The sequence below is a fragment of the Salvia hispanica genome, chromosome 3 (assembly GCF_023119035.1).
Source record: "Salvia hispanica cultivar TCC Black 2014 chromosome 3, UniMelb_Shisp_WGS_1.0, whole genome shotgun sequence".
NCBI lineage: Eukaryota > Viridiplantae > Streptophyta > Magnoliopsida > Lamiales > Lamiaceae > Salvia > Salvia hispanica.
The window spans coordinates 9,674,766-9,687,599 of record NC_062967.1 but is presented as its reverse complement, the minus strand read 5'-3'; the positions used below and the strand labels follow the sequence as shown (position 1 = coordinate 9,687,599).

Here is a 12,834-nt window from a genome sequence, read left to right as displayed (position 1 = left end):
TTCTTGTTTGTGGTGTGGTATGAGTGTTGAAACACTAGGGTTATATATAGGATGCAAAATATATACAGTCAAAGTCAAATATGTTTACATTATTTGAATAAATATCTCCAAAAATTCAAGCGCTGCATGACCACAGATCCAGAATCCGGAAATAGAAGGGGCGAAATTTTAGTACTATTATTTAATACTCCATAATTCAATATTAATAATAGAGTGATTTTTTTTTCCCTTTTAAGTTCCTCCTTAAAAGTTAACTTAATCACTTGTAAACATGTTTTACAAGAATATTAAAAATTGCGTTTAGAAAAAAATAATATTATACTCCATTTTTTTATTTCATCTCAAAATAAAATATATCCAACAGAATAAGATTATGATTATGCTTGACTTTTTAATGAGATGCACTAGCTTGCACATATGTATTATTCATCTAAAACTTATGAATTATTTGATTCTTTTTGTTATAACTAGTTGAGTTTAAAAAATGACTAAATACTTATCGATTTTTATTAAAAATACAAAAGTAATATAGATAAAATATTAAATATTTGAATTGATAATAATAAGATATATCAATTGATAAAATAAAAAATGGACAAAGAAAAGGAAAAATATACAAGTTAAACAATTGGACTACAAAATCTTATATACTATGTATTGAAAACAAAATACTCCTTCCGTCCCATAAGAATTGGCCATATTTCCTTTTTCGTCCTTCCCATAGAAATTGGTCATATCCATTTGTGATAACCTTTCTCTCCTTCTTTTTTACTTTTTCATTTATGGGCCCACATCCACTACACAATTTCAACTACTTTTTCTCATTCTCTCTTACTTTATCAAATTACGCATTAAAACCCGTACCAACCCTAAAGGGCCAATTTCTATGGAATTGAGGGAGTATATTTTTACACACGGTGGATGGATATGTTTTTCTCAGCTCGACTCTAAGGGATTTTTAGGCCCTTCGGCCGATCGGGAGGGGCGGCCAGACCAAAATTTAGCCTTCTAGCATAATGTAATTGGGAGTAACACAAATATGATTATTTCGCCACTTGTAAATCTCTACAAAAATCATAGTTTTTCAACTATGAATGATAATTGTACAATAAATACTAGTCATTTTACAACTATGAATAATAAATGTACAATAAATACTAGTATATACTACATAGGAGTAATATTTTTCCTCGAACAAGGCCCTTCAGGTTAAAGAGTCAACAAACCTATTTCCCTATATTCATAAAATTAATAAATGAAATAAGTACCATATCTAACACTCGATCAAACAAAACAACAAGATCAAGTCATGAAAATGATAATTCCTTTATCTGTCTTCACATCTGCACTTGTTTGGTTTTTCTCAGTTCCTGCAGTGTTTATCATCAATGATACATGGCTGAGACAGTTCCGATGAGTATTAGGTTAATTCATGCCCTCTAACCTTTGTCCAACCAAATTGTGTCTAAGTGGCCTATGTACTCAATTTTTTTACCAAAACGTTACTACACACACACTTAAATAATTAAGATTAATTTAAAATTGTTATACTATCTTGGCTCCTAAAAATAGAAATTTTTTAAATGACAATACAAAATTAATAAATTAAGTAAATTAAAAGATATAGAAAGAAAAGTGTGTTATTAAAAAATAGACCTCACGATATTTCCTAAAAACAAAAATTTCTAGAGTATTTTTTAGGACCGGATTTAAAAGAAAAGAACTTTTATTTTCAAAAAATAAATGAATATATAATTATTTTAAGTAAGTAGGAGTTGTATGAGACCCACAACGAGCCATATTTGGGGCTATAAATGTGCTTATGTGCACGAGTTTCGACCAAAATAAGGAATGTTTGGGAAAACGACACGTGCATATCAAAACATAGGCTGTAAAATTGGAGAGAGGAAAAGTCTTGACGATTTATACATTAATCTCTTAATAAAAAATCTCTAGTTTGCATTTGCATTTGTCTTCGCATTATCGATATCCTTATACAACTTCAGACATTTAAAAATAGTAATTTTTAAAAGAGTAAAGGTCAAAATTGATCTTGAACATATGATCATTTTACGTTTTTTGTCATAAACATTTTTTTTTGGATTTTTTGGTCCTGAACATATGGAAATTTGATTATTTTGGTCCTCCGTCAACATTTCCGTTAAAAACTAACGGTCAACGGGTTTAATCCTGATTTTGACCAAATTAAACTTTTAATTCTAATTTTTTACTCCCTAATTAATTCTCTAATTATTTAATAAATATTCATTTAAAATCATCTAAATTATGGCCGACGAAGCCAAAGCAACGCCGCCTTCTCCGCCGGCAACCTCTCCCCCTCCAACCACGTCCTCTACTCCAAAGCTCCACCGCCTACGCTTCCCTCCACCAATTCATCAAAGCTCTTTCCGACGCCGAGAAGACCGTCGAACTCAAGCACGATTGGGCCAAGGGCTACTCCCACCTCGGCGCCGCGCACATGGGCCTCCGCCTACAGAAAGGGCCTTCAGTTTAGTTACCAGTTTGTGCTGTCAAAATTTTGTCAAACAAGATTATGTCAAAATTTTGCACTTTGTGCTGTCAATTTTATCATTATTTTCTGAAGGCGGTAATTACATGGTGGAAACTATCAGCCTTTCTGTAGGCCGAGGCGGCGTCGGCGTAGCGGCGGAGGCCCATGTGCACGGTGCCGAGGCAGGAGTAGCCCTTGGTCCAATCGGGCTTGAGCTCGACGGTCTTCTCGGCGTCGGAAAGAGCTTCAATGAATTGGTGGAGGGAAAGCGTAGGCATCGGAGCGGTTGGAGTAGAGGACGTGGTTGGAGGGGGAGAGGTTGCTGGCGGAGAAGACAGCGTTGCTTTGGCTTCGTCGGCCATAATTTAGATGATTTTAAATGAATATTTATTAAAGTAATTAGGGAATTAATTAGGGTGTAAAAAATCGGAATTAAAAGTTTAATTTGGTCAAAATCGGGAGTAAATCCGTTGACCGTTAGTTTTTAACGGAAATGTTGACGGAGGACCAAAATAATCAAATTTCCATATGTTCAGGACCAAAAAATCCAAAAGATAATGTTTAGGACCAAAAACGTAAAATGACCATAGGACCAATTTTGGCCTTTACTCTTTTTAAAACGACATAAGTTCTATAATGCCTAATTGATATATTAAAATAAATAGAAAAAAACTAAAATATTAGTAATAAAAATTAGTCCAAATCTTAGAAAGAATTTTTTTCTAAATTAAAAAATTGTTAATTTTAAGAAATTGTTTAATTCAAATTCATAAATGAGGACATGACGACGTGCCACCGGGACAAGTTATAACAATAGGAGATGTTAGGATCACTACAAAACTTGTTGTATCTTTTAAGGATACAAAAATTGATACGCAATTATCAGCGTTTGAAAATTTTCAAAATAACAATAATTTAATTAGAACGCAAAAGAAAGCGTCCCTAAGTTGTGGATAAAACAACTCCACAAAGTAATTGCTGCTGTAACCACCTCTCATCTTCTTGTTGAGTTGAGCCACAAATCCACTCCTGAGTCCATTGCAGTAGTCGAGAAACCTAGCAGTCACGTCGTAGCCTTGATCCCACCGGTCACCTTGCCCGGGCCTCACCCAGTGGCTCGCGGCATAACCAGCTTTCAGCCTCACAAAATCAGCTATTCCTTCTATCAGACCACCCGGCGCCTGCCCGTTGCCATTCCACTGCCAAATATGCGTCATTTCATGGTACAAAACGCCAGTGAACTCAGTTTTCACATTGCCCCCATACCCATTAACGTATCTGCGCCAATACCAATTCATCACAAATACAAACATCATATGCACGTATAATTAATAATGTAGGGTCCATTATCAAAAACAGTAAAAGCGCAATGTGACAAACTTTGTGAGATGGATGGAAATGGAAATAAGTGACAAACTTTCTAGGATAACAGAGTTATTTTATTTCTTATTTCTTCATTAATATTTATCGAATCCTAACAACTTATTGAAATAAATAGTAGTACTAGTAATAAGAATGATAGTAGTACTAAATTATATTCTAGATTCATGTCGAAAGTTAGATGATGTGGAAAAAATATCCGTATCAAAACAAGACGCAAAGTTCCTGCCATGCATAAAAAACTAGACGTACCGGGCGCTGACATGGATCTCGCCGTTAATGGCATATGCCACTCCGTCCATGTTATCGATGAACAAGCTAACTTTCGGAAGATTTTTGCGATCAGCAGCGGAGTACTGCTGGAAAGTCCTCCAGATGAAGGCTGTGGAGGTGTTCATGGCTTGTAAGGTATACTGGACCCCGATCTCTCTAGCGAACCGAGCACCACCTGGCGTTGTTGCTGCGTTGTTCGTAACAGTGTACTGAACAGCCTCATTCCCTCGGATTGCGGATAGTAATGCCAAGCAACACAATATCAACACAAAGCTATTGGTCATTGTTGTTAATGTTATTCTAGTTTGTGGTATGATATGAGTGTTGAAACACTAGGGTTATATATAGCGGATGCAATCTATATACAGTCAAATATGTTTACATTATTTGAATAAATATCTCCAAAGTAATAATTCAAGGGCGGCTCTCAAATTAGTAATGGCATGACCACGGATCCAGAATCTGGAAATGGAGGGGGCGTATTTTAATAATACTCCATTATATAATATTAATAATAAAATAAATAATTTATTAAAAGTTAACTTATCACTTATAAACAAGTTTAAAAAAATATTAAAAATTGCGTGTAGAACATTTTTTAATTTCATCTCAAAATAAAATATATCCAACAGAATAAGATTATGCTTAACTTTTTAATGAGATGCATTAGCTTGCACATATGTATTATTCATCTAAAACTTACTATATATATGAATTATTTGATTCTTTTGTTATAATTAGTTGAGTTAAAAAAAAAGATTAAATACATATCAATTATATATCACTCCCATTACAATATCAATAAAATTAATTTTAATTAAAAATATATAACTAATATTGATAAAATAGTAAATATTTGGTTTATATTGATGTTAAGAAAGAAATATGAATTGATAAAATAAAGAATGGACAAAGAAAAGGAAAAATATGTTCCTAATTGAACCATAAGCAAGTTAAACTATTGGACTACAAAATTTTATATACTAATATGTATTGAAAACAAAGTATATTTCTACACACGGTTGGGATGGATATGCTTTTTTCATGATCTCGACTTTAGGGGGGGCAGACCAATAAAGCCTTCTAGTATAATGTAATTCGGACTAACACAAATATGATAATTTCGCCGCTTGTAAATCTCAATCTAAGTTTTTCAACTATGAATGATAATTGTACAATAATTAATCTAAGTTTTTCAACTATGAATGATAACTGTACAATAATTAATACTACTAAATAGTATTTGTTGACAATAGAAAGGCATAAACTTTTTTTGAACAAGGCCCTTGATCAGGTTAAAAGAGTCAACAAGCCTTTTTCCCTTATATTCATAAAACAAATGAAATAAGGGCATCCGCGGCAGTGAAGGTTGCGGTGCTCGTCCGTCCGTGCCAGCGGCACGGCGCTGCTCTTAGCTAAGAGCACGTCCGTTCCGCTTAGCAGCCATACGTGGCGTCTTCTTATTGGCCAACGGCATAGGCGTTGGCAAATTCGATTTTTATTTTTTTTAAAAAAAAAATTCATAAATAATACCAAAAAATAAAAAAAATATATTTTTGGATTCCCAAAAAAATAGAGCCGTTTATTGACATTTTTTTTGGATTTTTGTGAATTTTTTTTTTTAATCCCAAAATCATCTATAAATACACACATTTATCATCCACTTTTCACATCAAATTATCTCTCATTCATACTTTTTCATACTAAATCATCTACATCATCCTCTCTCACCCAAACTCTCTCTAAAAAATTCAAAAATGGATTTCACCAATCTCATTGCGGAAGCGGAGTGCGAAAAACAAGAATATTATGAACAATATCGTGCCGCCTATGAAGCCTATGTCGCCGCCAATACCCCCGCCCCTCCTCCTCAACCAACTAGAGCAAAACGTCGCTACATCCCTCGTGATCGAGAGGGAGCCCATGAAAGGCTCGTTGCCGACTATTTTTCCGACCAGCCGCGGTATCCAGAAGATTACATTCGGCGCCGTTTTCGCATGTCAAAACGGTTGTTTATGCATATTGTCAACACATTGTCCACCCGGGTTGAATATTTTCAAGAAGGTGCAGACGCAACCGGTCGGCAAAGTCTCACGGCGTTGCAAAAGTGTACTTGTGTCATCCGACAACTTGCTACTGGGCAAACGGCTGACATTTTCGACGAGTATTTGCATGTCGGTGAGTCAAGTGGAATCCTATGCCTCAAGAATTTTTGCGACGGCGTTCGTTCTGCTTTCGGCGAGGAATTCCTTCGGGCACCCACCACCGATGATTCAACGGTTGCTTCGTCTTCACGAAACAGTCCATGGTTTTCCCGGTATGCTAAGCAGTATTGACTGCATGCATTGGAAGTGGAAGAATTGTCCGACTGCTTGGAGGGGGCAACACTTAAGCGGCCACAAAGGTGGCGGCCCAACGCTTATCCTTGAAGCGGTCGCCGACTACCGCCTATGGATTTGGCATGCATATTTCGGTGTTGCCGGATCCAACAACGACTTGAACGTGTTATATTCTTCACCACTCTTCGATGATGTTTTGAATGGTGTAGCACCGGCGATCGACTTCACCGTCAACGGAAATGCATACCACATGAGTTACTATCTCGCCGATGGTATCTATCCAAGGTGGTCGACTTTCGTGAAGTCGTTCAGCAATCCACAAGAGCAAAGACGGATTCTTTTTGCGCAGCGTCAAGAGTCTGCTCGGAAAGACGTCGAAAGAGCTTTTGGTGTCCTTCAAGGCCGATTCAACATTGTGAAGTCCCCTTCTCGGCTTTGGTACGTTAAGAATATCGCCGACATCATGTACATGTGTATTATCTTGCACAACATGATTATAGCTGACGAAGGACCGATGGCGGGTAACTTTTACGACGAGGATGAAGCCGGAAGCTCAACCGCGAGGTCTCCCCCACGCCGAGGTGTGCATACGACGGTAAACGAGAGGATGGAAAGAAGACACGCAATGCGCGATACAAGAGCCCACACTGAGCTACAAAAAGATCTAATCAATCACATTTGGGCGAAATTCGGCAACGAGTAGTGTAATTTTTAATTTTTAGGATTTTATTTGTGTAATTTTTAATTGTTAGGATTTTAATTATGTAATTTTTAATTATTTTGTAATTTGTAATAGTATTTCGGATATTTTAATGCATTTTAATATTGTGGAAATGTTTTTATTTAAATTGAATAATAGAATGGTGGGACCCTTGAGCTTGTCCTTAGCTAAGAGCACGGATGTGGGTGTTGTGCTCTTAGCTAAGGACAAGCAGTAAAAGTGGGTCCGGACCCACTTCGTGCTCTTAGCTAAGAGCACGGATGGGGATGCTCTAAGCGCCTTATCTAATACTCGATCAAACAAAACAACAAGATCAGGTCATGAATTCTTCTTCTTACTTGTTTACCAAAATGAAAAATAAAAGGAAAAAGGTCAAGCACGAACTTCATATTCAATTTAAACCATATCCATACCATATGACCAACAATCCCTTGCCTGATGAAGGGAGCCATGGTTTTTAATCAATCAATAGTAGTACTATGTAAAAAATAAACAGTGGGTTATTTCTAATTTTAATTAAGTCTTTACATATATGTAACATGTGTCCTTCAAAAAGTTTAGAAACTAAAAAATACATTACATAATAAAACATGTCCTTATACTCTTCATTCTTTGAAATGCTTGTTGGCTAGCATTAATAAATCTTTTCATTTTATCATTTAACCAGATTAACCGTGGGGTTTGAAATCCCAGTTTCACAAATTATGAAAATGATAATTCCTTTAGAGCACTCCCAATGGGTCGGCGTTAAATCCGGCGAAAAAACACCGACTATCGCCGGATTATCGCCGGGCATTGGGGAGAATTCGGCGATAATTCGGCGTTAATTCTCCCAAATTAACGCCAACTCCCGATAATTCGCCGGATTATCGCCGACCACTGTGGGAGATAATCCGGCGATAAAAATAGTTTTTTTTTTTTTTTTTAATTTCCCCCTATAAATACACACCTTCTCTTCATTCTCTCCCCATCCTCATCCCTTTTCTCTCTTCATTTATTTTCTCTCTCTCCATCTATATTTAATGAATTCTGAATCATCTTCTCATTCTCGGTCCGACGAGGAGATATCTCATTCTTCTTCCGAAGAGGAGGTACCTCCCGCTCCCACCGGATGGGATGTCGCGGGTTTCGCCAACAACCCAGTCAACAACTATATCTCCCGTTTCATACAAAGCGAGCTTGCTCGAATGCAGCAGCCACCCCAACGGCCAATCCGCAGGCGGCGCCGATACATCCACCGCGACCACGCTGGTGGGCACGATCGGCTGTTCGCCGATTATTTTGCTGAGGAACCACGTTATCCGGCAGATGTATTTCGTCGCCGATTCAGAATGCGCCGCTCCTTCTTCCCGCGCATTGTTAAGGTCGAACAACGACCTAAATGTTCTCAATTCGCGCCCCTTTTCAACGAGCGGATCAACGGGTTAGGCCCCTCCATCGAATTCACGGCCAATGGCAATGTGCATAACATGGGGTACTACCTGGCTGACGGCATCTATCCGCAATGGCCCGTGTTTTTGAAGACGATCAGATGCCCAATCGGAGATAGTAGAAAGTATTTTGCCCGAGCGCAAGAGTCTGCGCGCAAGGATGTGGAGAGGGCGTTTGGGGTGCTCCAAGCACGATTTGCACTGGTAAAGGGCCCGACGCGCTTTTACTACCAGGGGGATATTGCCGACATCATGTATGCGTGCATCATCATGCATAACATGATCATCGAGGATGAACACGAAGGCGTCCTCAACGTCACCAACGACACCAGTGATGCATCATCGAGTCACGGTGTCTCAACCGAGTCCGAGTCCGCCCGCCGGGGTGTACCGTACAACGAACATGAACGGTTCAAGGCGTTCATGGACATACACCAAAAGGAGGCCCATCGAGCACTACAACACGATATGATCGAAGAATTGTGGGCAAATAGAAACCGCGCCCACCGCCCTTGAATTTTTTTACTTTGAATTTTTTTTTTCGTCGTTGTAATATTTTACTCGTGTTTAATACAACGAACTTTATTACTATTATTTGTCTTGTCTTATAAATTAGCTAGCTTTATTATATACAAAAATAAAACAATTAAATTAGTAATGATGTAAAAATGAAATGTTGAGTTAGGGAGAAATAAGGGAGAAATAAGGGAGAAACCATTGGAGCAGTTGGCTAAAAGTTGGCTAAAAACTGGGGATAAATTTTGGTGCTGATGTGGCGCTGATGTGGCAGGAGTTAGGGAGAAATAAGGGAGTTTTTAGCCGGACCATTGGGAGTGCTCTTACCAGGCCCAAGACCAGCCCATTAGAGGCCCATTATTCATATAGTTAATCTTATTTTCGTGGGTCACGACTAATTCAGAAAACTCGAACCCTCATGAATAAATTGAAATATATGGAAGTATATTTCAGTTATACTCCCTTTGTCCGTGAAAAGTAGTCCCGTTTAGTCCCTCCATAAATAGAAGTCTCGATTCACTTCTACTATAAATGATAATAAGGTATCACAATCCACCAATTCATTTCATTCACATTTCATACTAGTAGTAATATATACAAGTGAGGCTTATATTCCACTAAATTTTTTCCACCCACTTTTCTTAATTCGGAGTATTTATTAAAACCTGTGCCACCAAGAAATGAGATTCCTAATGACGGACGGAAAGAGTAAAGACGAAAGATTTGTATTTCATAATGTATGAAAATAATTTTTTTTTCGAATATCATATTCGTATTTATCATTATTATTCTAAAATAGACCATTACAGCAGGTCACAACACACATCGCATCATGTCGAAGTCCACATTTTTTGTATGTTTTATGTATGCATCTAGTTTTTAATTGTTCAAACAGGAAATACAAACTCAAGCCATAACCATAATTTGTTGCCACAAAAAGTTGCATAAACTCAAGTTGCATACTTTGCTTTGTAGTCTTTCCAGAGCTGATCCACAGTCTTCCCCAGCAAGTCCACAAAGTAATTGTTGCTGTATCCACCTCTCATCTTCTTGTTGAGTTGAGCCACAAACCCATTCTTGAGTCCATTGCAGTAGTCGAGAAACCTAGCAGTCACGTCGTAGCCTTGATCCCATCGGTCACCTTGCCCAGCCTTCACCCAGTGGCTCGGGGCATAACCAGCTTTCAGCCTCACAAAATCGGCTATTCCTTCTATCAGACCACCCGGCGCCTGCCCGTTGCCATTCCACTGCCACACATGGGTCATTTCATGGTACAGAACGCCAGTGAACTCATTTTTCACATTGCCCCCATACCCATTAATGTATCTGCGCCAACACCAGTTCATCACAAATAGAAACAAGACAAATTTCCTTCCATGCGTAGAAAACTACACGTACCTGGCGCTGACATGAATCTGGTCGTTGCTGGCATACGCCACCCCGTCCATGTCATCGATAAATAAGCTCACTTTCAGCACATTTTTCCGATCAGCAGCGGAGTTCTGCTGGAAGGTCCTCCAGATGAAGGTAGTGGAGGCATCCATGGCTTGTAAGGTATACTGGGTCCCAATATCCCTGACAAACCGAGCACCACCTGCCGTTGTTGCTGCATTGTTCGTGGCAGTGTACTGGACAGCCTCATTCCCTTGCATTGCTGATAAGAATGCCAAGCAAGACAATATCAACACAAAGTTAGCCATTGCTGTTATTCTTCTTTGTGGTGTGGTATGAGTGTCAAAACACTAGGGCTATATATAGTGGACACAAAACATATACAGTCAAATACGTCTACATTATTTAAATACTTATCTTTAAAGTAATGATTCAAGACTAGAAGATGAGACCAAGTCTTCTGTAATTTCATTCCGCCTAACACCACAAAGATAAGAATTCCGCCACTTGTATATCTCTACAAAATCTTGGTGTTTCAACTATAAATAAATGATGATGGTACACTAATACTTAATATTCATTTGACTATAGAAAGGAATTACCGTGTTGTCACTTTCAACTATACATATCCTTATCTCAATTGACTTGGTTTTTCTTCTATTAGGAACAGGCCCTCCCTTTCTGGTTAAAGAGTCAACATACCTTTTCCCATTCATAGTCATAAAACAATGACATTAGTATCCTATCTAATACTCGATCAAACTAAACAGCAAGATCAACTCATAAAATCTTCTTCCTCCTCATTTGCTAAATGACAAAATAAAAGAACAAAAAGGCGAAGCATGAATTTGATATTTAATTTATCACCAAGCCTGATGAAGGAGCCATGGTTTCTAAATATAAAAAACAATTACACCGATAAACAGAAACAAGCAGGGTACAAAATGGTCATCTGGTTATACATTAACCAGAAGAAAAACATTCACATTATGGAAGTAATATCAGCAAATAAGAGCATCACTCTTATATTTATTTAGGTGGTAAAACATGCAATATTACCGAAGAGGCTAAAACACGGAGTAGGTGTTAGCTAGAAAAGAATATAGAACAACATGAGCAAAACTCAACTATTTAGTTCCCTTCATACATTCCAACAATGAAATAGTTAGGCTAGACCTGGGTGGGACAGGTCACGAAGCCATGTTCAGAGAGCAGAATATGATGTGTAATCGTTTGGGTCGATAGGATAATCATACTAGAGAAACTATACGAGTCAAGTATGCTTGATAATAATGTGGGTCGCAAACATATCTAGTGACAATCTCTGATTCTGATGGGTTTCTTCCCCTCAAATCCCACGCACTCAACAAAACAATATTCAAACACCCCAACGTCATACTTTACATCTGAATGGATATATACAAATAACAAATAATAACTAGTGAACTAATGGCTTACCCATAGCATTTTCCATCATAACCAGATTCAAGTGTAAGGACAGATTAGCTGTCATGACAATGAGGTCTGCACAAACAATTTCTACAGTAAAGGAATGCAAAGGGTGCCCCCATAGTGTTCACCCATGGATGCCTGAAAAATATGAGTCAACAAGTCATCATAAAGAAAAAGACAAAACTCAAAAGGAGCAGAAACAATTATTCCCCTCCCAGAAAAAATGAAGGAAAAAAGGGTTATGATAGAGTTTAAAGATAAACCACGGCGACTCTGTTTACAGGAAAAGGGCGCTAAATGTGTGTGTTCGGAGATGGGAAAACATAATAAAGGAGAGTAAAGTAAGAACCTGCAAGTGAGGTATTATAGCATTGTAGACTTGTAAGAGAAACTCAAACCTCCCAGTCAACCTGACAGAAGAAAAAATGAATTCAATAACAAATTAAGACAAGGACATAATATGATACCACCATTGATTAGAAAAGAGCAACATGTTAGAAGACATAAATTCAAAGATCAGGGAGAAACTAGAGGGCAATAGGTAACTTCACATTTTCATTGTTGCAAGAACAGAAGCCAAGATATCAGTCTATATCACATAGAATTCTAATACGGGCTTCAAACACCAACTGTCTCAGTCATGTATCTTTGATGATAAACAATACAGGAACTGAGAAAAACCAAACAAGTGCAGATGTGAAGACAGGTAGAGGCATGATCATTTTCATAAATTATAGACTGTGATTACGAATCCCACTGTTAATCTGATTAACCTCATAATTCTTTCACATATTTTCAACATGCAACATCCTATGCATA

General features: G+C 37.7%; 3 protein-coding genes across 3 annotated transcripts; 1 reads left to right on the top strand and 2 right to left on the bottom strand.

The window, feature by feature from the left end:
- Positions 1-3,250: 3,250 nt before the first annotated feature.
- Positions 3,251-4,449, bottom strand: LOC125209891. Its single transcript, XM_048109465.1, has 2 exons — positions 4,145-4,449; positions 3,251-3,790 (listed from the first exon to the last, which is right to left on the bottom strand). Exons 1-2 carry the CDS (start codon positions 4,447-4,449, stop codon positions 3,412-3,414), a joined length of 684 nt encoding a protein of 227 aa, XP_047965422.1. The 3' UTR covers positions 3,251-3,411.
- A 4,245-nt stretch (positions 4,450-8,694) lies between these two features.
- On the top strand, positions 8,695-9,171 carry LOC125209230. The gene has a single exon (XM_048108833.1). The coding sequence runs from the start codon at positions 8,695-8,697 to the stop codon at positions 9,169-9,171; it is 477 nt and encodes a 158-aa protein (XP_047964790.1).
- Positions 9,172-10,070: 899 nt separating this feature from the next.
- LOC125213386 lies at positions 10,071-12,425 on the bottom strand. The gene is made up of 4 exons (XM_048113900.1): positions 12,365-12,425; positions 12,022-12,153; positions 10,570-10,825; positions 10,071-10,497 (listed from the first exon to the last, which is right to left on the bottom strand). The coding sequence occupies exons 2-4, from the start codon at positions 12,074-12,076 to the stop codon at positions 10,122-10,124; spliced, it is 687 nt and encodes a 228-aa protein (XP_047969857.1). The 5' UTR covers positions 12,077-12,153; positions 12,365-12,425; the 3' UTR covers positions 10,071-10,121.
- Positions 12,426-12,834: the final 409 nt, after the last annotated feature.